This window comes from Leptodactylus fuscus, chromosome 5 (assembly GCF_031893055.1).
Source record: "Leptodactylus fuscus isolate aLepFus1 chromosome 5, aLepFus1.hap2, whole genome shotgun sequence".
NCBI lineage: Eukaryota > Metazoa > Chordata > Amphibia > Anura > Leptodactylidae > Leptodactylus > Leptodactylus fuscus.
Window position 1 is genome coordinate 57,672,087 of NC_134269.1, and position 25,365 is coordinate 57,697,451.

General features: G+C 39.9%; 1 protein-coding gene across 1 annotated transcript in view; it reads right to left on the reverse strand.

Annotated features, from left to right (window-relative positions):
* Positions 1 to 24,998, reverse strand: part of MCTP2 (multiple C2 and transmembrane domain containing 2) — an 87,509-nt gene extending 62,511 nt beyond the window's left edge. Inside the window, exons 1-3 of the mRNA XM_075273221.1 lie at positions 24,481 to 24,998; positions 19,587 to 19,649; positions 15,103 to 15,208 (exon numbers count right to left, since the gene is read on the reverse strand). Of these exons, the coding sequence (XP_075129322.1) occupies positions 15,103 to 15,208; positions 19,587 to 19,649; positions 24,481 to 24,978 (667 nt within the window). The 5' untranslated portion in view covers positions 24,979 to 24,998. The remainder of the gene's footprint in view (positions 1 to 15,102; positions 15,209 to 19,586; positions 19,650 to 24,480) is intronic.
* Positions 24,999 to 25,365: the final 367 nt, after the last annotated feature.

The following is a 25,365-nucleotide window of genomic DNA, read 5'->3' on the forward strand; positions in this document are numbered from 1 at the left end:
TGCTCTACTTCAGCCATCCAAATTGATGGAAAGCCGACAATGGTAAAATAATAATAATAATAATAATCAAAAACTCAGTATATTATTACTGTACTGTGTCAAAACTACATTTTAATAGCAGGAAAACCATTTTTTTTTTACCGGACACAAAGTCCTACATGTCCGACTTTGTGTCCAGTTAAGAAAAAAAAAAAAAAAAATTTCCGTGGACAGGCACAAGATGCTCACAGGTGGTCACTTTGCAAATCCATTCAAGTGAATGGGTTGGAAAACTGACGCCGGGTTTCCATCTCCTATCCAGTTTCTCTCGGCAGAAGACAGAAACCCCAAAGCGGAGACCGGGCGCAGGTGTGAACCCGCCCTAAGTTTTTGGGTTAATATTCAAGTAGGTTCTCAAACAGTTGACATAGTTAATGAGCTATACTGAAACCTATTGGAGGTAGTCATTGTTCGAAATCTTTTAGGGGAGGTTTCAGCATAATTCTCTGTATACATATCGCGGGATACACAGACAATCGGTTCCCATTATTTAAAGGGAGGGAAAAACAATGAAGTAAACTTTTCCCTGGTATAACTTTCTATGGAAAAAAGTATACCAATGTAGATTGCCATATGCCATATGCAGGTTCTAAATGTGACGTTAACGCAACCATGTTTACATTAAAATATTAATAGGATCAATAAATAAAATTTAAAATAAATAAAATATTTTAAAAACAGAAATAATATCATGGCCTGCAAATATGGAGCCTCGAAAAAACAAAACAATAGGATAAAAAGGGGGGGGGGGGGGAATTACAAAGAGACCTTCACGTTACAGGAAGCCAATTACACCATCTCAAGTGCTTTGCATTGTAGTGTCCTAGGATCGGGATTTACAATTGCTTGGATATATATATTAAATTTTTTTTAAAAAGAAGGAAGAAAGGAAGGAAACAGTGGGAAAATCTCTAATAAAAAGAGGGCTTTAATTAAATGAGATTGCTACTCTGGGATCAGGACTTCATGCCTGTCAGCTTACTCTCAAAATAAACATCTCAAAAGTAGGCCTCCATGGTGTCACTTTCTCACAGGCAAGGCATGCTGGGTAATCCCCAGGCATCTTGACAGCTACATAATGTTCACACTGCTTGACGGGTGAATGGCGGCCCTTGCGTGAAACAAAATATTAATGTCTGGAATTAATAGAAGAAGGGGCATTGATTTACAAAGCAAGAACGAGGAAATGTGTCAGGTTAGCACGGTGTTAATTGTTAGAGAGAATAATTGGGGAGGAACACACGAAGCTGCTGCATCTCACCATATTGTCTTACTGTCGGGCACGGTAACATCTCAACTAGCTGCTTATGGGAGGCAGCTCTACAGCGGCGTGATGCACAGCCTGCTCGCAGATTATATCAATGACAGCCCGTCACCTGAGTGCCAGGATAGAGACAACATGAAGAGGCACCAGGCACATCCACGTCTTCAAATATTAACAATCTAATTAAAAATATTTAGGAAGCGATATATAAAGAATGAAAAATGTCTGTGCACACGTTTAAAGAAACAGACAAGGAAGCAAATACTGTACAGCTGCCCTCACCACTTCTCAGTCTGGAGGAATTTCTGTGAGATCCTAAAAGAAGCCGTAGTGTACAAATCCTACAGATAATAAAAGGGTTAATCTCAGGCTGATCTCCCCCATTTCTGGATAGAGACTGATTGACTGGGGGGGGGGGGGGACTTGGGGAGTTGTCAAGGGAGGTAGTTTGCTGATTTGTTTTTGTCCTACAGAAGAAAATGCCCTAGCCAGTTGTCTTAGGCCCGGTTCACATCTGCGTTCAGGTTTCCGTTCGGGGATTCCGCTTGCAGAGCTTTTCTCTCCACGTTTTGTGCGGAAACCACAAGGACCCCAGTATAGTTTATGGGGTCCGTGGGTTTCCCAGGTAATCGTTTTTTAATTCGTATAGGTTTCCATTCAGGGAATCTCCAAGTGGACTCACCGAATGGAAACTCGAACGCAGATGTGAACCGGGACTTACAGCCAGACACAGCACAGTGAGGAGTAGGAAGGGTGCAAGACAGGAGGTTTCTTTATAGGTTTCTAATTTTAAACTGTATTATTATTATTAGAATAAGATTTATTTATTATTATTTATATAATATTAGATTAGAAGAGAAAGGTTAGGATATATTTATTTTTGTGTGTATTGGTTTTGTTTAAATTTCCATTAAAACAACAAAAAGTTGGGGGCCACACGGTGGCTCAGTGGTTAGCACTGCAGCGCTGGAGTCCAAATTCCGCCAAGGGCAAAAAAACATCTGCAAGGAGTTTGTATGTTCTCCTCGTGTTTGCATGGATTTCCATCCCAAATTCCAAAAGAAATACTGATAGGGAAAAAAATTTACATTGTGATCTCTATGTAGGGCTCACAATCTACATTTAAAAGATTAATTAATTAAAAAAAAAAAAAGTTTACTTAGTTTTGTGTAGCAGATACAACACCACAGGTAGAAACTGTAATAGAACATCACTGTAAGACGGCGTTCACACTTGTGTTTGTGTCCACCCGCTGGGTCTCCGTCCTGTACCCCGGGGAAACTGCATAAAGAACGGATTTCCTGCAGTCAGTTTTAAACCCCGTTCAGTTGAATGAGTTTTTAAAGCTAACCGCCGGTATCTGTATGCAGCCTCTCCGTGGGGAAACGTTTTTTTTTTTTTTGGATGGACACAAAGTCCTGCATGTTTGACTATCTGTCCCCTATCCAGTCTCCCCAGGGAATAGTACGGAGACCCGGTAGGCAGACACTAGTGTGAAAGCCCCTAAGAAGGCCTGCCATCTATCTTGACTCCTACGTTCGTAAATACCTTTATTCCATGGGTGTTACTATTCTACTTGACAAAGGGAAGTGTCCCCACAGTGTCTAACACTGCTGCCCACACACCCATATGGTAATACTCAATTACCAATTTATTCCAAAATTTCTAGGAGGAATAACAGAGATCGGACCACAATGGAGTAGTGAATCATTTGAACGGGCAGTGCACGGCAAGCACACGGAACCCATTATATGCTATGGGGTCCATGTGCTTAACTGTCCAGTGCTTGCAGTTGCGCTGATATTCCGTTCAAAGGGGTTCTCCTGCGGACTCCTTCTGGACGGGAGGCAAGCGCTAATGTGAAGCAGCCCATAGTCTATGGGGTCCGTGCACTTTAACTGTACAGCGCTTGTCCTCAACACTCCTCAACTGCACAACGCTCCTCCTAACAACCTCCTCCTGCTACTCGTGGACTTAGTGACGCTCCTTTAGTCGAATAGTGGTTTCCCCTGAAACAAGCATTTTTTCCCATAGACTATAATGGGATTCGATATTCGATTGAGTAGTTGAATATTGAGGCTCTACTCGAAACGAATATCGAATCTCGAATATTGCACTACTCGCTCATCTCTACTCTTAATGCTTACATAAATTTAAAAAATAAAAACATTTTCTGCTTGATGGAAATACAGAATGTACTTTACTCCGCCATCACCTTACATCACATATTGATACAAATTATTGTCTGTGTGTAAATATAAAACAGCAGAATATAGACAGACATTCTGGAGACCCATTGCATCAAAGAGCCGCCAATTTACTTTTTATGTAGGGGTAAAGAAAAGAATAAGGAAAAAAGTCAGTAAAAAAAATACTGCAGAAAACAGTGGGAAAACACAGAGCTCAACTTTCTGGTCTTTTACAGTAGTAATGGATTAGAATTAAAGCACAGCACAATGCCGAACATCAAAGTCTCCCTGCAGAGATAAGCCCAATTCATTTAGTTCCACTATGAAATGGATGTCTCAATTCTTCATCACTTCATTACCCCCTGCAGCAGCCACTTTTACACAGCGCTGAATCAGATGGGTGGATAAGGCTAAATTAATGTTGATGGTGCTTTTTGATCTGTGAAGAAGCTATAAAAGATGCAGTACCACACGTGTGCACATACAGAAGAGGAGAAAGAATAAATATGAGGAGCAACAATGCTGGGTTTTCTCAGTTTTACAGCAGATAAGCTATATATTGTGTGCAACTCTAAAAGGGAACCTATTCGCACTGGGTACGCTGTCTGAGCTGCAGGATTTGAACCCACAGCATGTCATTTATTGCTGCAGGTTCAATCTTTGCAATGCAGAATTTGGCAATGTCCTCATTACTCCAAAAAGCTGATTTGAATATTTACAAAAACTGTGATCTCTACAGCGGAAGCTCTGATTCAGGTGAACTGAACACATCTATCTGCAGGGTTGGGTTGGTATGCTGGGTTGTGGTGACAGACAACATTTAAAGGGGTTTTCTGGGACCAGAATATTAGATCTGTGAGAGCTGGATTATAGGTACTACTGCGCTCTACTCTGTCTAGATCAGTGGTTCTTAAAGGCATGGTACGCCCAGTTATCCCCAAGGTATCTGCCACGCTGAGAGGCCCCAAAGTTTAATTTTAGTTTGTTGGTGATGAACCCTCATAAATTTCAGGTTCGCTCGAACCCCTCCCTCTTCCCCTTTAAAATAAATTGCAGATTCGGAAAACCTGAAATTGTTAAGAAATCCCTACGCATGTGGAATTTTTAATTTTATTAAAATTAACATAATTAATACATTATATTGTAAGGAGGGTCCACTATGGGACATTATACTACATGGGGGTCGCTATGGCACTGTAGGGTTGTTATTCTACATTTGGAGCCCATTATATTAAAATGAGGGCTATTAAGCTATATATGGGGGCACTGAGGGGGCCATTACATAATTGTTAACGAAGGCTCCAAAGAAAGCCTTATTTTATTAACATTTATAAGAGATCCCTAATTTGGCGGACTCCGTTGGGATGTTTTCTCACTAGGAGGCATTGCACTTGAGAACCACAGGTTCAGATCACATTTACTTGGAAGCAGCAATGTGGACTATTGCAGTTTTGTCTGGCACAAAGCAACAATACCCCGCACCGCTGCTACTAAAACCAATGGACCAATGTAAACAAATGGGCAGTGACGGTACTTTAAGCTTCAAAACAGCTGATCAGCAGGATGTGGAGAACCAGTCACCCCCAATGACCCGAGATTCATAACCTATCCCAACAATAGACAATCAATATTTTGATATTGGAAAACCCCATTAATAACTGTGCATGGCTTGTGTATAATTGGCCCAATACACGGTTAGATAGGCAACTGTTGTGAGAGTTTATATGACTGGACAGGTGCCACAGTGAGAGATTATTTACTATAAGCATAGGACAATCAGATCGGATCCATTTCATACCAGGGGACCTGCAGGAAATATTTGTACACTGCTATGTCTGAAGGAGGTTCTGTAGTTTCTGCACTGTTGTACATCCCTGTACCCAATTGGTTATTGCCAGTTTCAATACTTATTCCTGTACCTTAAAGCAATGGGATGTTTGTTATATCTACTAACTGGAAGTGTGTAACTCTTTTGAACAGTGTCAGTAGTGCGGCATTATAAACAAGGGGGAAAAAAAAGTATACATCAGAAAAATGTAGCCTACCTTGCCTTTCTGCCCTGCAAAAATTGATAGAAATATATACATTTTTTTCTTTATTTTAAAACCTTAAAGTCTATAAAACCGATGCATATAGAAACAAACTATATAGTAAAAATTGACATGAACTAAGCTTAACACAGTAGGATCTGTAACCTACTATTCAGTAGCACGCAGCCCTAAAGTCTGAAGTCGAGGTCTTTGTGCACCATCTTGTGGTCTATCCTGGTAATTCTATTTCTTAATTTTCCTTTAATTTATTTAAAAATAAAAAAACAAAAACTATCTTAAAAATTAGATTACAGTACAGCAATATCATGGTAAAGTAGGACATGAAATATAGAAAGATTTATTTCTCTCCTACAGATTGTAAACACTTCCACACAGGGCTCTCTATGCCACTGGTCCAGTTAGTTACTGTTAGTATTGGACTTGCTGTGTAAATCAAATGCACAGCACCATGGAATTAATGGTTATCTAAAATAATTAATAATTATTATTATTATTATTATTATTATTATTAATAATAACAATAATAATAATATCCCATTACATATGGAAACACTTGGGACCAATGACCACTTGTACAGCATATCCTAGTGGATGGCACAGGAAGAAGACAGAAGCAAATACTATATGCCCTAGGACAGATCACTCCATGTATTTCTAAGTTTCTCTGTAATGACTGCAAATCCTAGTACAGTATGTATACACCATGTTCCAAATTATTATGCAAATCAGATTGAAGCATCATAAATGTTTAACTTTTGGTTTTTCAATCGTATAGTGCCTAAGTGAGCCCAATTAAAAGGAAACCCACTGAAGATGGGTGTTCCACATTATCAAGCAGGTCAAAGGTTTGAAGCCATATAGGGAAGAAAAAGGATCTCTCTGCTGCCAAAAAGTGTCAAGTACTGCAATGCTTTGGATGAGGTATGAAGACATTAACTATTTCAGGAAAACGTAAACACAGTTACCGTACTGTATGGACATTTGGGACTGATACAGAGCACAGATGGGTTTGTGCAGATAAAGGCATAAAGTGGAAGGTTCCTGCCAGACAATTATTCGGCCGGTTCACAGACAGCACATGGATGTCACGGGCTGCATCGGCTGTGCTTCCACGACCCCAGTTATTCAATGAATAGTAGCCGTGGAAGTACAGCTACAAAACCAGACAGGAAGAGGATCTGTCCCGAGTTCTGAATCTCAACCTGTCGGCCCACACACTGATCCATGTAATACACAGTTATTGTGCGTGGTGCGATAGAAATGAATAGGTCAGAGGGTCATTATGTGCTACTTGGTGTTGGTCTATCGCTTAAAGAGGACCTTTCATGTCTTCCTGCACATGCAGTTTTATATACCGCTAGAAATCCGTCAGAGTGCTGTTCGTCGGCTTTACCGTTATGTGACCCCGGGGCGGGAGAGATCGGTGCCATTAGTTTCGGCACTGATCTCTGCCCACCATCAGAAGGGCGTGCCTGACAGTCCAGCTGGGCTGTGAGGAATGCCCCTCCTAACAGTACTTGGCCATAGATTTATACTCTGGGGGGGGCATTCCTCACCACTAAGCATCATTCCTGGGCAGTAAGGAAGACCTCCTCTGACCATACTGGGCTATGGACGAGTACTGTCGAGGGGGAAGTTCCTCACAGCCCAGCTAGACTGTCAGGAATGCCCTTCGGACAGTGGGCAGAGATCAGTGCTGAAGCTAGCAATACAGATATTTCCAGCCCAGGGGTTCAGCATACTGTTGGCTTTTTAGCGGTATATAAAACTGCATGTCCTTTTTAAAATCTCAATAAAATACATTTAAAGTTTGTGGTTGTAAGGTGACAAAATATGAATAAGTTCAAAGGGTATGAACACTTTTGCACGGCACTGTATATCAGTCCAATAAAATTTGATTTATACTGACTAAAATTTGCATCAACTATTTAGAAAAATCAGAAAAAACCATTTGCATAATAATTTGGCACACAACACTGTAATATAGTATTAGTATCTTATGTCAACACAATGCAAGAATCACTGGAGCAGCAGCTATTATCGAGGACCTTTCATCACTTGGGGCACATGCGGTTTTATATACTGCTAGAAAGCCGACATTGCGCTGAATTTAGTGCACTGTCGGCTTTCAAGATCTGTGCCCCGGTGAAGAGCCTTCGGTGCCGGTACCGTAGCTCTTCACCGTCAGAAGGGTTGTACTGTGAGAGCGGTGAGGAACGTCTCCCCAATACGCAGTCTCACAGTACAGAGCTTTAGGCGCTGCTGTGAGGAAGGGCGTTCCTGACTGGCTGTCAGGAACTCCCTTCTGACGGTGAAGAGCTACGGTACCGGCACCGATAGCTCTTCACCGGGGCACAGATCGTGAAACCGCATGTGCCCCAATTGATGAAAAGTCCTCTTTAACTGAGGTAAAGAGCTGGACTTGTTGGAGATGGTGAAAGAGGTTTCCATTGAAAGGGTTTATATCGGGATAATAGATAAAGGGGTTGTGCCATCATGGACACTTATTCCCTATCCTTGGGACAGGAGATAAGCGTCTGATCGCTGGGGGCCTGATTGCTGGGTCTCCCAGTGATCAGGACATGGGACAGAAAATCTCCCTAAAGCCTCCATTTGAATGGAGTGCCAATGCGCTTGTACGATCCACGCTACATTCACATGTATGGGGCGGGTGCAGGAGATTTTCTTCTTTTGGAAAATGCTCCCTTTTCTCAGCTTCTCTACTGCATGCTATAATAATAGCCCGATCAGTCTTCACTGAAGATAGATCAGTTTACACAAGTCTATGAAGAGGGGAGAGGTGTCTATTTCTCACTCACTGGACTCCTCTTCTTCCCCCCCTCCACACAGACCTCTATGTAACCTGATCTGTATCCAAGTAGTCAGTGAAGACTATCCTGGCAGTGAATTGAGCAGTTTAACAGGCAGCAGAGAAGCTAACAGGAAATAGAAACCTATTTCTCAGATAACATGCATTGCAGAGCTCCTCAAATTCACACAAACTATTTATTTACACACAAAATAAAATTTAAACAAGTTCAACTCTTGTGGCTCCCCGAAATCAAATCTTTGCATTTCCTGCAGACGCCACAAGAGGGAGCTCACTGCATTGAGATATTTCACAGCTTCCGTTCAGTGTTATGCAAACTCTATAATGCAGACAGCCAGACTTATGTACTGAGTCATCAAAGCTTCTAGCTAGACAGGTTCGAAACATAATGACAGGATTGACTTGACATTAAGTCTAAGGCAAATTCATCAGCAGGAAGTGCATGGTGTTGATAAACCTGATAATACCGCAAACTCAACCCTATAAAAAGTTATGAAAATACAAATAACATTAACCACTTCATGTAATATTTCCTGATTCACGATTGGACTTATTATTTTGTTTATTCTTTTTTATATTATTTATTATTTATTTATGTATTTATTTATTTATTTAATTAATGAATATATGTGCAGTTTAAAAGGCTGGTCATTTTTTTCCATTCAGGTTATTCAAATAATGTTAGTGTTTTTTGTAATACATAGGACTTTTTTTTGCATTTTTAATTAACTATATTTAGAAAATTGTGTAAAGGGAGGAGGAGTCTGTTTTTGGATATGTTCAGCCCATTTCCAGGTATGAGTAAAGTCTTATCATTAAGAAGAGGTCATTTCTCTGTTACTACACTCTGTCCCAACCTCCACCAATTCCTATTCTTAATATTCTGTTACTAAGCACTGTTCTACAGATTCAGCATAGTTGCAGTTTATTTCAACCTTCCACCTTTGCCGAGCAATCATTGCAGTCAGTTTTGGTGCCACATATGCTATTTAGGCTCTGTAATGTCAGAAGGGCAGTGTCAGACAGGAGGGTCTGATTCAGAGCTCCAATAAGAGGCAGCCAGTGTCAGAGCTCAGAATCACACCCCCTTGTCTGCTCCTGCCTGACACCGTCCACCTGACAGTACAGATCCTCAATATCATATCAGGGACCAAATTAACTGCATAAAATGCTCAGGAATGTTGGGGGCTACAGAAAAAATTCTAACTGTTCCAGAATTGGTGGAATTGTGCCTGTTAAATGATGCAAAGAGTTGGATGAGGCAGATGTGTTTAAAGGTCCTCCTTAAAGGGTACCTGTTTTCAAGTTGAACTATTTGCAGTGTCTGTTGTATAAGGAAAAAATATCTTTGTACTGTGTTAGCCAGTGGATATAATCATAAACAACAGGAAAACAATTGGGTGCCCCTGGTCATCACATACAACCCACATTTGGAGCTGCTGAGAGGAATTACACACAAACTACATCCACTACTGCAAAAAGACAACCGTCTAAAATCCATATTTCCAGACACCCCTCTCCTGTGCTACAGACAGCCACCAAACCTCAGGAATATGGTTATTAGCAGCTCACTGTCACCTCCTACTACAACAGGAGCGTTTCCATGCGGACAGAAAAGGTGCAAAACATGCCCTCACATACTGACCACTGACAAGATAAAGATCTCCAATTCTAACAAGGACCACAAGATCCCAGGTACCTTCAGCCGCAGCACACCTAATGTGGTTTATTTAAAGGGGCTCTATCACTGGGAAAAGTCATTTTTAATTAATCACATCATTGCATAGATGATTTTACTTACAGTCTTGGAACGATTCACTGTTGAAAACACTATTTGGCATTGAGAGCCAACTGCAGATCTCAATTCCCGACAGCATTTCAACAGTAAATTTCTCCAAAACTGTACATCCAATCATTGAGTTCTTGATATCATTTTAAAGATGAGATTCTCTTCTTTAAAATGCAATTGAAAGCATCAAGATATGTTGATGCAGTCCAAAGATATAGAGCTCCAAAGTGTCCCCCCCTCCTGTCTAAGCAAGCAATTTGCGATCTAAAGAAAGGAAGAGGGACACGGAGCAGTGCAGCAGAGAGAGAGAGACAGAGAAATCTGATCTGACGATCTGACTCTCTGCATAACTTGTATGTGACAGCAGGAGGGGGTGGCAGGGACTCTATTGTCCCTATTAACCCTTCTCCTGCCAATCAGAGCGTATACTATACATTTGTCTCTGATTGTCACATACAGTTATAATGTAATTCCCCCCTGAGCTTTACTACTGGGGTATTCTTATGTTATACCTCCTGAACATAACCAGGAAGTTTGTTGGCACTGTGACCCAGACGTTTACCATTGTCCAGGTCGCAGAGCCAAAAAAAAAAAAAGTCGCACCAAACACTTACACAACATATACATAAAGTCGCAAATAAAGTTTACATTTCACCCAATCCCTGTCCTGTCTATACCTGAGCTTTCTACAGTAAAATACGTCTCTAGTGATGTCCGTTACACACTAAAATAATAGTAATAACGATTATCACTAGAGATGAACGTATAGATTGCTAAAATTATTATAGGGGGATGGAAAATAACATTTTTATGTAAAGTCCTATTTAATTTGCATGCACAAAATGGGATGGCGCATTTCTGCGATTCTTTAACACCCGCCCCTGTAAATATATACATGTGTGGTATGTATGAACTCCTCACATATTGCAGTTTTATGGACAGTACATTATGTTTGCAGAAAGGGATTTCTTGAGCCGCACTTTAGTGGCAAATTTGAATTTTTGCGCAATTTTTGCTAGCAATCTCTGTTTGCGGCAAAGTTGAATGAAGGTGGTTGTATATATAAACTATTAAATTGTGTTTTTATATACGGTATGCTGTGTACTCTGAAAAAAGTTAGATTTTGGTATCACAGTCACAGTTTGGTAGGTGCAGTATAGCTTTTTAACATATTAGTGAACAACAGCAAAATCCTGCTTGTCGTCTGTATTCGTGTTTTTGGGAGTCCGAGCTCTTGTTGTAGTTGATGTTTGCGGTACTCATTGAACATGAGTTTAGGGTGCAAATATGTGTTTTAGCGTATTTTTTCAAAAAATTATTTGTGTTGGTCGCAAAGTTGCATGAAGGTGGATGTGGCTATCGATAACCCATTAAGACATTTGTAATCTTCAGGTTGTCTACTTTCAAAAAATATATAGGGTTTAGGGGTTCACTTACTTTTCATGGTGTGTAATCCCTAAATTTTATAGGATGATACTTTTTTAACATTTCCAGCTTCAAAGCAGAATTTTGTTCCTTCCAGTTCTAGCGATTTTCTGAAGACACGTGCATGCGGGTTCAGGCCATAGTGATATGTATGAACTCTGCACATGTTGAACTCTTATTTTTAGGAGGTTTGGTGCATTTAATTTTTTGTTTGGTTTCCGCTTTTAACAACTAATATACATTTATTTGCATTTTTTCATAAAACATTCACTTTAAATCAAAATTGCATGAAGGTGCCTGTTCGTATACAGTACCAAGTGGCATTCTGACAATGCTGCAGGTGTCTACTTTAAGAAAATATATAGGTATGGGGGGGTTGGATGCTTTTTTAATGTTGCAATTTAGGTTTGATTTGTCCATCTCAAAACTGTGAAAATTGCTCTGGCTACTGGAGGTGCAAAATTTCCAGAGACCCTTGGCAGCGAAAAGGTTAAATGAGACAAATGTGTCTGAAACATGGCCATTTCATGTAAAACACAGTTTGCACTCAATGTAAAATTACAAATTTGCTAAGGCAAATTGCTTACAAAAGGACATCATTTTGTTATACAGCACATACATGTCTATAGATACTTTTCACATAGACAGTACATTGGAAACATTTCCAGGGATCATGTTTGTAGATGCAATTGTGAAGGTATAATTATATGTGGATTATAATAGGAGTGACAGTATAGAGGACAGGTCCCTACTTCTCCAAGGTAGCGATCCATTCAAAAATGTTGCATTTACACCAAGTGTCAGCAGATGGCGCTATTTTATATGTACAAATATTAACATGACCGTACTCAAACATTAGCTATTTGCAGAGGTTAATCCCAAATGCATCCTTACAAAACACATTTCCTGGACTTCAGTAAATTTAGGTTGAAACAACTACTTGTTTTTGTTGGTTTTTGGTATCCAAGGAAGCGAGTAAATGTCTGTTTATGGTAAGAGTTTACTCTGTTTGCCTCTGAACTCTGTGTTATTACTAGAATGTAAGGGGTTATCTAGCTTCCAAAAAATTATCTGTAAATACATACCCAGCAGTGCTAAATACACACTGTTCCCCGTGCACCCTTTACTTGACTTTATTTTACTTGATCCTCCTTGCACACTGTTATTTACATGCAGTGAATCTGTGGACGTAGCTGCAAATTCTTTCTTGGAAACTGGATAACCCCTTTAAGGGCCATTAATGTGTAACCGGGGTCCATAGTAGGATTTTCAGGTATTCTGGAGGGCAAGTCTGACCCTGCATGTGAAAACAACATGTACTTATACCCTAGTACTTGGTGAATATGGCTTGGATTTATAGGTGTTTTGCCTACAGTCTTCTTGCTGGTGCTGGTATTTCCTGCAGCACTTCCCAATCTGATGGTACTCGTGCACTGCAACTTGATCAAAACTCTCAAGCAATGAACTGGTTTTACAAACTTACTAACAGGCCATATTTTTTTTTTTAATGTAAAAAGTGTTCTTATTTTACACCTACTTCAAGAAGGTGAGAAATGGTCACAAGAAGATGAAACGATCAATATACAAGTATCTGACACCCACATGCATATGGTTAACTTCTCAGAAAAACCTATATAAAAGGACATCGCATGCTGCCACAAATAGACAGCCAGAGAGATGGTATCATTGCTTAGACAATGATAATTGTTTTTCTAATGTGGTACACAGAATCTGTGAACAAATATTTTGTGTAGATGAACATATTCATCTTGAAACTTATGAGAACTATGCATTAGTATCAGCTAGGAACAGGCACGAACTACAGGGGTAGCAGTGGTAACGGCTGCCACAGGGCTCGGGACATTAGAGGACCTGGCGACAGCTGGTACCGCTGCTTTTTTTTTTTCTTTAAATAGGCTATTACGGGCTGGAGTTACTCCATCCGTGAATCGAATCGGTAAGCAAGGCCGTGGGCCCCACAAACACTATTATTATACTCAGGGGTCTTTTCACATATAATGATCGGAGGCCCAGAGGAGGGGAGAAAACATAAAAAACAGTGTTACCTCTCTGGGCAGGCTTCAGGCCTACTTGAGTGACGTCCCTGATGTCACATGGCCGGGGCCTACGTCCCTATGCTTCGTGACGCAGGCCCGGGTCACGCGACGTCCTGTGCGTCATTGAAGATGGCCGACATCAACAGGGATCGCATCAGAGCCAGGGAGAGGTAAGTAACTGTTTTTTATGTTTGTATCTTCCCCTGGGTCTCTGTTTATTATACCTGGGGTCTGAAAAGACCGCCGAGTATAATAATTGTTCATTGGTGGTCCACAATGGGACATAATACTGTGTGCAGGGGCCACAGTGGGGCATAACACTCTGTGCAAGGGCCAATAAGGGGCTACTAATGCGCGTAACATTGTGTGTGTAGGGGCCACTATGGGGCCCCTTGTCAAATGTTCCCGTTAGGACCCCGCCATTCCTAGTTATGCCACTGAGTTCAATAGCCCATGCTATTAAGTGGACCCATCAGTCTTATTCTTTGCTGACACACCTTGATGGGCCTGACATATTTTGCAAGTCAATATATATAAATATATCTAAAACTACGAACAGGATTCTTAGCTTTAGACCGTGCAAAGTACAATTTTGATAAATGAGACCCTATGTTGCTTCACAGACCGGACCTATAACGGTAGTGCACTTGTTCTCCATTAGATCTCTAGGACTTGAAGTAGGCACAATGCCATATCAGTTTTACCTGAAGAAAGTTTTATTGTACCACTATCAAAGAGAACCATCTCAAACAAGAAAATGTTATGCACCCCAGGCCTATTACATGGGCTGGGGTGAGGTCAGAGACATGAGGAAGTGCGATAACACTTTAAAAGAGCTGACTAAAATATCTGCCAGCAGAATGATCAGTATGTTGACTTGTCACAATAGACATTCATATAGTAGATTATCTATTGGATAAAATACAGACTGCCTTCACAATTCTACCTCACCATTACATCTAAGCCCAGGATAAAATGGCTACCTACATAACATCACTGGGTCCACTCTATTGTTGAGGGGTGACAATTCCTAGACAATGTTGCCATTGGTTAAGTGCATGTTCACACTTCCCCAAACATGTGTATGGGGTTTTCAGAAATCCATGTATGTACTTCAAGAACAAGCCACTAATAGCCAATGCGCTTAAGCGTCTGCCAGCTTTTAATCTCTTGTGTTAAGTACACATGCCCGCTTGGCTGAGGATGCGTTTGTATAGGTAAGATGGAAGAGACAGCTGTTGGCCTAGCTAGCGTTTGACTGGCTGGTTTAAGGCTACAGTCACACGTAGCAGATTTCTTGACCTTAAAATTCATCTGAAAAGAGCTTATCCACCTTGAGGTGGCTTGCAATGTTCACAAGTACAGATATGGATTACGTGAATACATGGTTGTCCAGGTATTTTCCACTTGACTTGTTCTATAATGTAGTACATCAATAGAACTTGTGATGATAATTACCTGAGCGATCCCTGATGACCAGATTGCGTCCCTCTCGTAAGTGGATGGTCAGGAGGTATGACATAAGATTTGGAAGATTGCTCACACTGTCATAGTTTTCAAGGCCCTGAAGAACATAAAATGCCATGTCATGTATTATTACTGCAAAATATACTATATAATAATATACTGGTATGCTAACCATCACTAACTTCTGCTATCAGCGCGCTCAAAAATAAGTTTAGAGAGCAAACAAATCTATCTAAACAACCTAATCCTATGACTAAGGATCTAGTGTCAGAGGAGAAAAAAAAAAAAAGTTCAGCCTTCTGGGGGATTTTCATGTAAATTAATAAAACATTCGCTTTATGAAAGAGGATTGTTTGGCAGTGGTGTCTAAATTGTCAAGTGTCTGTTATGTGACCCCCAACTCTGAGCCACGTAATAACAATGTATTTTCTCCCAGTGTTATTGCCAACTGGAAGCCTATATACTGGAAGCCTAAGACCTACCAAGCTACTGGTTGAGGAACGATGACCCACGTAAAGCTCAAACCAATCACACAGGGCTTTCTGTTATTGAAGATTTTATTTAAAGAGCAGGTCACATGCTATGACCCCTCAGAATGGTAGACAGCCCTCAAAAGGAGAGTTATAAAGCATTTCAACATACCTATGTGACCTGAGAAAAAGGAGTTGTAATCGGTCTTGCAACATAGTTGCTAGAAATTCACTCACAGTGAGGTATCCCCAACCCCTGCCCTCTGACATGACAGCGCTAGCAGTCTACTGGATTGGTCTCTGAACAACAATGGGATGGAGAACCTTCATTGTAGAGAACCCGAGAAACTTTACAATATGGGAATGCCCAGATGACTCATGCGCGATCACTTGCTTTCATATAAAAATAAAACAAAGTTCCACAATTGCGCAGTGGTCAAAATTTATGTTTGTCACTTTTGTACAAAGCTATTTTTACTCTATGCATACTTAAAAACCCATTTCCATTCAGGATGCCCTGAGTGAAGTGTCATGTTTGGGAAAATATCTATGTGTAGTGACTACTTCCTGCAAACCGAGAGCGCTAAAGACTAATCACTGATTAATGACTAGAACATTGAGCAAGTATAAAAAAAAAAAAAATAATTGTGTGTGTATATATATATATATATATATATATATATATATATATATATATATTATATATTATATTATATGTATATATAAATATATATATATATATATATATATATATATATATATATATGTGTGTATTCAGGGTCTGGGGTTGCTAGGTGAGGTGGCATAGACACACAAGTCCAGTTTCTTTAGTCTAAAACAAAGGTAGAGTTTTATTGTCACTCATAAAGGTAGTGCAGCAACAAAAGGAAACAATACAAAAATAAATATCTGCCCGGCTAGGCTCTAACTAAGCATAGAATAGGTTACCTCACCTAGAATAACAGAAATCCAAAAGCCAGGAGAATCATTCAGGACACAGCTCCAAAAATATGACCTCTCTGTTTGCTCTCCAGCCAAGCTCTGCCAAAGTGTTGCTGCTGGAGCTGACTTCTTAAGCCTTCTTGACGAGGAGACTCTCTGCAGCTAAGTCGCTGCTGGAACATTCCCAAAGTGTGGACTGGAGGGGGATGGAATGACAGGTCCCACTACCAACCTACCTGCCATTCCTAAAAATCCAGCCTAATACTGAGCATTTACCAAAATGCTCAGCAGACGAAAGTTGTCCGCTGAGAACAAACATTCCTGGAGTTTTCTCATATCACCCACCTGAGTAGTCTGGGCGAGATGTACACCCCCTCCATTATATATTATATATGCACACACACACACACTATACAATAATAATAATAATAATAATAATAATAATAATAAATAATCCCATTATTTGAATTCAGCGCACTGTCAGCTTTCTAGCGGTATATAAAATTGCATGTGCCTGAGGACATTAAAGGTCCTCTTTAAGTAGTGCCCCCCTCCTTTCCAAACCTAGATCAGATTATTTCCCCAATCTACTGTGTACTATTTATTGGACAAATAAATACGTCATAATAACACAGACTGTATAGTTTGCTGGAGGAGAAGCAATGATGTCGAGCAGGTTTGTCATGGTTTGGGCTGGGCCCTTAATTCAAGTGAAAGGAAGTATTAATGCAACAGCATAAATGACATTCTACAGAACTCTATTATTCCAGTCTTGTGTAAACAGTGTCGGGAAGTCGCTTTCCTGTTTCAGACGGACAATACTTTCCTCTAAAAACCAAAGATCCATAAGAAATGCTATGCTTTTTTTTGTTGTGGAAGAATATGTTTTGTCTGCACAGCGCTTTGTACTCAATATCACCAGAAACCATTTTTGGTATGATTTATAAGGCCAACTCAGAAAAAAATTGCTTAAACCAAATCTTTTAAATTTCCTTGTGGCTGAATAGGTGTGAATCATTAGCAGTCGTTCACATGGGTGAATTTGTAGCCAAATGTGTTGCAAATTCTTCTTAAAAAATCAGCTCCAGATTCTGGACAGAAGAGCAGCTTTCTTTGGAATCCTGAACAACAACAACAACAAAAAAATTTTGCTTTATCTTCCAGCCCAGCAGATTCCGCTGCCAATTCAGCTGCAGAACCTGTGGCACAAGAGTACCACTAAAGCATTGTTGTGGCTCTCCACTGTGGGTTACAAAGGGCTGGAGTTTGGATAGAAATAAAAAAAAAAACAGAAGACCGCCTTAAATTCCTCTCCAAATGTGAACATACGTATACCTAACCTTTCAATAGTTTGTGACTTCCTGTCTGCTGGATATTGGCCATAGGCCAAAGACATTATAGTCTGTAGCAGACCCTATTGACTTGCAAGGGTCAGTTCACACAGAGTTTTTTGCAAAAGGATTTTGACGTGAAAACCGCCTGAAAAACCGCCTCCCATTCATTTAAATGGGAGTCACTAGCAGTTTTTTCCACTAGAGGAAAAAAAAAAGTAACACGAGTTATCTTCAGGTAGATTCCGCCTGGAAAAATCCATTGAAGTCAATGGAAAACGAAAAATGCAAACCGATTTTTTGGTGCGGTTTTTGCAAAAACTTCTTTAAAAAACAAAACTCTAGCAGTTTTTGAAGCAAAGTTTCCAAGTCCCTACAGTGAGCTGGAGCCAAAAAAAAAAAACCTGTGATAAAAAGAGGTAAAAAACCACATCATACCAAAAACAGCGTCAAAATACAGTTTCCTAATTCCTGGAGCAGATTTTTTCCACCTGCACAAAAAAAACTCCATGTGAATTGACCCTAAAGGAGACTTTTCTAAGCATGCACAGGTGTCATTGTACAGAGAGGGGAGTAGATGAGCTGTGAAATCACCTACTGTGACCAGAGGATCCTGTGTCTTATCTACATTTACATGATAGATGTGATCATCTGTGTGCTAAGTAAGAGGACTGCAAGGAAATCTCCTCCTCCTTTGTTTAGTGATGAAAGTCAGAACAGGATTTTTTAGGAAAAAAAAAAAATATATATATATATATATATATATATATATATATATATATATATATATACATACATACATACTATAAATAAATATATGATATTTCCTCTCACCAGAATTTTATGCACACATAAAACAAAGAAGTCTTACAGTTACCGGCAGCAACTTGTTTCGATGTGCACGCTTCTCACTCACTGCGCTCCCCCCTCTCCAGTCCCTTCCCCATAGACCTCTGTAATTTGATGTGTGTTAGCTCTACCAGCTTACATAGTGAAGACAGATCACTCAGGCTATGTTTAGGAGTTTCTATCCCCAAATCCACTTGAAAATAATGAAGCAAAAAGTCCTGCAAGTATTTTTCAATGGAGACCTGGTGGACCAAATTATAGTCTATGGGGTCCGCGTGGTAACTGTGGATACATTTTCCATTCTTTGGGTTCCCCAGCAGACCCGAAGAATGGAAAGTCGAATGCATGTGTGAACCCAGGCAGTAGAGGAGCTGAATACAGGAGACAGATTTGTTATATTCAACTATACTATTTATTACCTTGAAATGACAGTAACTCTTTAACCTTCCCCAATATTTACAACATGGTATGAGTTCTGGGTAAGAAGGTATCATTTATCCTTGGAGAGAGAGCCAAGGCAGGTATTGGGAGTCCCGTAAGTCAGACCATGATCGGCTACCCTTTACTAGGTGGCGTTATTGTCAATGGACTATGGATAAAGCCAAACCAAGAGACTGGAGAACCTGATTTTGGAGAAGGGGTGGGGATGTTTCTTGTCCCTTGACAGTACAATGAAGGCTACCTGGTCTTTAATGCAGGTTTTGGGAAGTACTGTTTGCCTGGTCCCTAGGTAAGGCATTGGTCTCAGATGTGGTGTATGGCAAAATCTGCATAAAAAGATTAAATATTTTGGCTTACACCTAGGGGTGAGTTATACAAAAACATATTCAATTTATCCAGATTTTAGACATATGAAATATAAGAAAAACATTCCACTACTTACTCCAAGATCTTCTGACATCTGAGATGATATTGAAGAGTTCAAATCGATACTTCCAGACCCATCCTAAAGTGGAAGGAGAAAAAAGTAAGGACTTGCAGTAGTTTTGATAAATTATATATTAAAACCGTGCATATATCAAAGCAGAAGTAAATATCAAGCATAAATTAGCTAAATTAAAAATAAATTTTAATAATTAAAAAAGTCACCTTATTAATCAGCCATAACAATAAACCACTTACCGATAAAGTGAATAAACTGGATTATGTTCTTACAATAACATCTGACAACAGGTGAGATACAGTTTTATTGGGCAGAAAGTGAGGAGTCAGTTCTTGAAATTCATATATTTGAAGCTGGAAAAATGGACAAGTACAGCAACTTTCAGAAGGCCAAATTGAGATGGTTAGCCAACTGGGTCACATAGCATTTCTGAAATAGCAGATGCAGTGGTTGCTACCTACAAAAGTGGCACCAACTAGTGAAGCATGGACACTAGAGGACCATTGGAAGAAGGAGGCCTGATGGATCATGTAGATGGCCAGGTTTGTGTGCATCACATACCAGGGGAAGAGATTGTAACATAATGCACTACAAAAAGAAGACAAGCCATTAAGGGTAGTGTGATGCTCTGGGTTCTAACAGAAACAGACCAATGGATGTGGAAAGAACTGCGCTTGCTCCAAATTCCATAAATTCAACACGATCTTTATTATAATTCCTAATACACGACGCAGCGGGCTGCGTTTCGGGGCTTCCCCTTTGTCAAGTGTATTACCACTGTACACACTTATCCTATTAGTAAAAAGACAAAGGGGAAGCCCCGAAACGCAGCCCGCTGCGTCGTGTATTAGGAATTATAATAAAGATCGTGTTGAATTTATGGAATTTGGAGCAAGCGCAGTTCTTTCCACATCCATTGGTCTGTTTCTGTTCGTGTTCATTTCACCTCCTGGAGGTATTGGTTGTTACTACTGCTGCTGACAAGCTCCTATGTGCAAAGACACTCCTCTAATGAGAATCTAATCCTGGGGGTCTGCTCGGTGAATCTTCTCAATGCTCTGGGTTCTGTCCCTTGAGGCTCCGCCGAGAAGATTTAAAGAATCTGCTGCAATGTCTTGGTACCAAGAACTACAGGACCCATTTAGAGAGTCTTGTAGACGCTATACCTTGAGGATACAGAGTAGTTCTGGCAACAAAGGGGAGACATACTATATCAAGCAGATGGTTTTAATGTTGAGGATAATAGAGGAGTGTGGTCCCTGTGACTGTGATCAATGGATAAAGTTTAACAAGCAACAGGTTGCGATTTAACCGGAGGGGAAACCTTTTATAAAATATGGTGCTTGGACATCAAGCTTGCTCTTTGGAGACTTGCCCATCAGTATCTTTCACCCTTCTTGTGCACTGGTGGTTATAAATATATATTTTGTTCTGCAGTTAGCAGTAGGTTTTCTCTTGCTATATATGTATATTATATTTCTTTACAATATTTTGTTCTAAAAAGCAAGTTTTTTCCCCCACTAAACTATGCGACATTAACAAGTTGGAAGCAAAAGTGTGTCTAAAACCCATAATATATATTGTGCAAGTTATGTACGTCAGTTTATTTGTGATAATTGAACCAGAATCCTTTCTAAGGTCTGAGGCCTCAGTGTTGTAAATGAGTTTCAGACCTCGACAAGCTAGAAGTTTTTGGCCCGAAAATGATTTTTGTGGCTTTGCACACATCAACATGGTGCACTCTAAGCTACAACAGCTGGAAGAGTTGTCTTGATGCCTAAAGCACTGGGCACTGTGTAAGCAGCCAACAGAATGGTAAACTGATCCTTTCAGCGATTTTGGCAGGAGAAAGTGCCAGCAGTGAGAACATGTTATGGATTTTTGAGGGAAGGAGTCTGCCAACATCAGACTCCCGCTAACTACATTCTCCAGAACTTTCCACTATTCATTAGGGCGTTCACATCAAATATCAGGTGACAATTATTATATGCAGCTTACGTCTAGAAGACAAACATACCATCCAATACTATATTGTTCTGCCATACTGAGGTCAGACAAATAAAATTCTTCAGCGAACGTACTTCACCTTCAGAGAAAGTTGGCATTACAAAGGGATTGCTTCATACCCACAACCTCCTCCCATATATCCTCTGACTTATGGATATGGTCGAGTACCCCAGTACCAACCCTCTCCGCTCAGAGCTGTGGCAGAAAACATGTAACAGATCTCACTCGCAGGGTCTAGGGAGCCAGCTCAGCTGAGACAAACCCTGTAAAACCATTTGGATAGGGACAAAAGGAGAATTGGCTTTAAAGGAATTTATTATAATGCTTTTCTACTAAACCATATGAGGAGAGGAACGAAAGCCTCACTGGCAGACAACTGACCTCATCTTCTAGGTTATTGTTTCTGTATAACACCACTCAGTCTGTGTATTTTTGGATTTATGTGAAGTATCAAGTCTTAAAAGCTTAGTTTTGGGGAAGTAAATGAGAAAAAAACCTATTAAGGCATTTTGCTACAACGCCATTCATACACTATACTTGCAATGAAGTTGTAAATTAGGCGCTTAGGCCTTAGGACAAGGGTGGATTTTGCCCCCTCGATCTGAATGGAGTGGTGGTTGGGTTGCGTGCACGCCACTCTATGGATTTAAACAACAGGGCTGAAGTATAGTGCTCTGCTAGCTCCAATGCTCCCATTGAAATATTTTGAGCAGTGTGAATGCTGCCTGACCACGTCGTCATCCAAGTCAGGTGTACATGATTTGCACCACATTTATGTGTTTTACACACTTTTTGATCCTATATTGTCAAGATTGTGTAGTTTGGTGAGAAAACACAAGCATTATTGTGAGTGGGTATGGTTAATAAGGGAAAATAGATTCTGGTCCCATGTCAGCCAACCATTAGGTAAAGTTAGCCCTCCTCTCCACTTTGGTTGTAGTCTATAATGGTCTCCGGATTGTACCCCACAGATGTCACATAACACAGTAGAGGGTTTTTTTTTTTTTGGTTGTGCAAAGACTGAGAACATATACCAAAGATATGTTACGCCTGGGGACAAACAAGGTGGCCAGGCTGCTAAATTTTCATCAGGGAAATTCAAAGGTATGTCTTTCTACATGCCAAGACTGCAAAAAAAAAAGCGGGGACAGGATGGTTTTTGTATCAGAACATATATAGAAATCTCCATTGTTGCTTTCATCCTTTGCATTGCAAAACCTGCAGCAATAATTGAAAAGCCATAGGATGAAGACCAGGCGGATATCAGAACACTTTACATTGTGGGTTTTTGTTGCAACATGTAGATGAGACTTGGATTTTACAGAAACCAAACCACAGACTCCAGACTGGAATGGCAATTCCAGGAAGAAAGCCATTGGAATGATTGATGGTGGGAGCTTTTGGTCAAAAGTTCCCAGCACTAATATGAACAGCTAAACAGAGTCTGTGCAAAACTGGTAAGGCTCAGCCAGACATGCCAATGCACCTAATTTCTTCCAAAAATTTCTGATTTATATGAGCAGTTTTACATGCTGAATAGTCCAAAATCATTGCTGGAGAAATAAATAGTTAAAATAAAGTGAATTCTGGCAGCAACAATGTATCAGCGCAAGCATAACAATGCAGCTAGTATTTCAAGTTGCAGCACTCTGCATTATGCTGACATTTGGCCAGGTCAGGTTTCGGTTGGACCCAAGGTTCTTGTTAATAGATTGTTGGGTTTGGCTGCTTGCAAACTATTTATTTTAAAAGGTTCGGAACAGACTTCAGGCATGTGATTTCAGAACAATACACATCCTGTTCAGTAAATTGCTTAACTAACAACTTTCTGGCCTGCTCCTTGAGCCTCACCCATTGAATATGTACACAGGAGGGCTGACTGTCAAAGCCTGGTTACATAAATAACCAATATACACAGAAAACAACTGAACTAAGTCGCCTGCAGGCAGCAAGTGAAATTATTTGAGTGATTAGTAAAATGTGGAGGCAAACCTACATGAATCCCTTGTGGGCCAGACCTATTTATAACCTTCGGGACCATGACTTTTTTTTTATTTTTGTATTACATTAGAAGATAGATAGATAGATTTTTTTTTATTTTTTTTTTAAACCGGTATAGCCATAAGATTCAACAATTTTTTGTAAAGACTATCATTTTGGAGTATATATGACTCCAAAATGATAGTCTTAATTTTTATTAACTCTTTTTGGAGAAAAAAAAAATAAAAAATAAAAAACAGCCTCTCTGTGCGGTTCATCATATGGCATAAATAATATAACATTTTTATTCCATGGATCAGAGTGCGATCACGGTAGTACCAAATATTAGTTCTGCAAAATAACATATTGCAAACTGATGTATCTTTGCATGATGCAGTCAGAAATGGATTGAAGAGGTCGTACCACCATCCACATGATGCTAGATAAGGTGAAGATGCATTCAGGTTTCTGTTCGGGGAATCCATTTGGGGCCTCCCTGAACGGAAATCTATACGCATAAAAAAGTGGTTACCTTAGGAAACCTGTGGACCCCATAGACTACAATAGGGTCCATGTGGTTTCCACACGAAACATGGAGATAAAAGTGCTTGACTGACTTTTCTCTACCAGCGATGGTACATCAGTATAGACGTCACATAACAGCAAGGCCAGTATAACTCACATCCCTGCATCAGATGTGGCGAAACTAGTGGGGGAATGTCAATCAAGAAACACAACCTTCCGCCCTATAAAGCAGCAGCTACGGTTTGGGGTAGTTGAAAACTCGTCAGGCTTCTTTTAAGCATCTCAAAAGAAGAAACACATAACCCAACGTACACAATATATCAGTGACCAACATCTGACCACTACCCCAGTAAAAGCAGTTGCAGTGCTGACTCATATGTACCTCATTGACTTCCTGCTTACTATCAGACAAGCCTTCAGCCATGCATTCTTTCTGCAGCAAATCTAGTATGCTTTTATCATCACTATATGTATCAGGCTCTTCATCTTTGGTTTCAGAATCTGAAGTGTCCAGAACTTCTGTCTCTGTAACGGTTATTTCCATGTGACCCCTTTCCATGTGCATCCAACTACTGCTTTCCTTTAGATGTGTGACATACTCCCTTGGCTTCTTGTGCGACACCATGGGAGATGAATGGCTATTGGAAATAGAGGTAGACTCAATGGTACAGTCTGTGTAGTCACGTTCTTCGTGAATAGCGTATCCAATGTCCATCATATCAGGCACTGAAACACTCATCCGATGTGAGAGGATGTGCCTTTTCCTAATATCCAAGATCTTCCGTGAACTTCTCTTAGACTTCTTCATGGACAAGTTTTGAAGTAAAGGTCGGGTCTTCTCTTTCAAAGAATCCCAAACAGATGGCTTATCTAATTCCATGGCTGCCAAAACCGATGGAAGTCAATCCCAGGTGTGATTTAACTTTACCTGCAAAAAGAAGAGAAACATTTAGGATATACATAAATATTTAACTTATAACCTAGTTTGTAAAAAACATTTCAAAATTTGAGAAGCCCAAGTGTGACAATTCTGCAACTCTGTCAAAAAATGTGGTGCAGTCTATTGGCATAGTGTGTGTTTTTTTTTTTTTTTCACTTTTTCAGTGTAAAATATATTAAGTACAGACTGCAACATAAAACACAGGTATATAAAAAGATCAAGGAAACAGATTACAAGTGGAAATATTATATATATATATATATATATATATATATATATATATATATATATATCTTTATATATATTCATTATGAACATTAGCTTCCC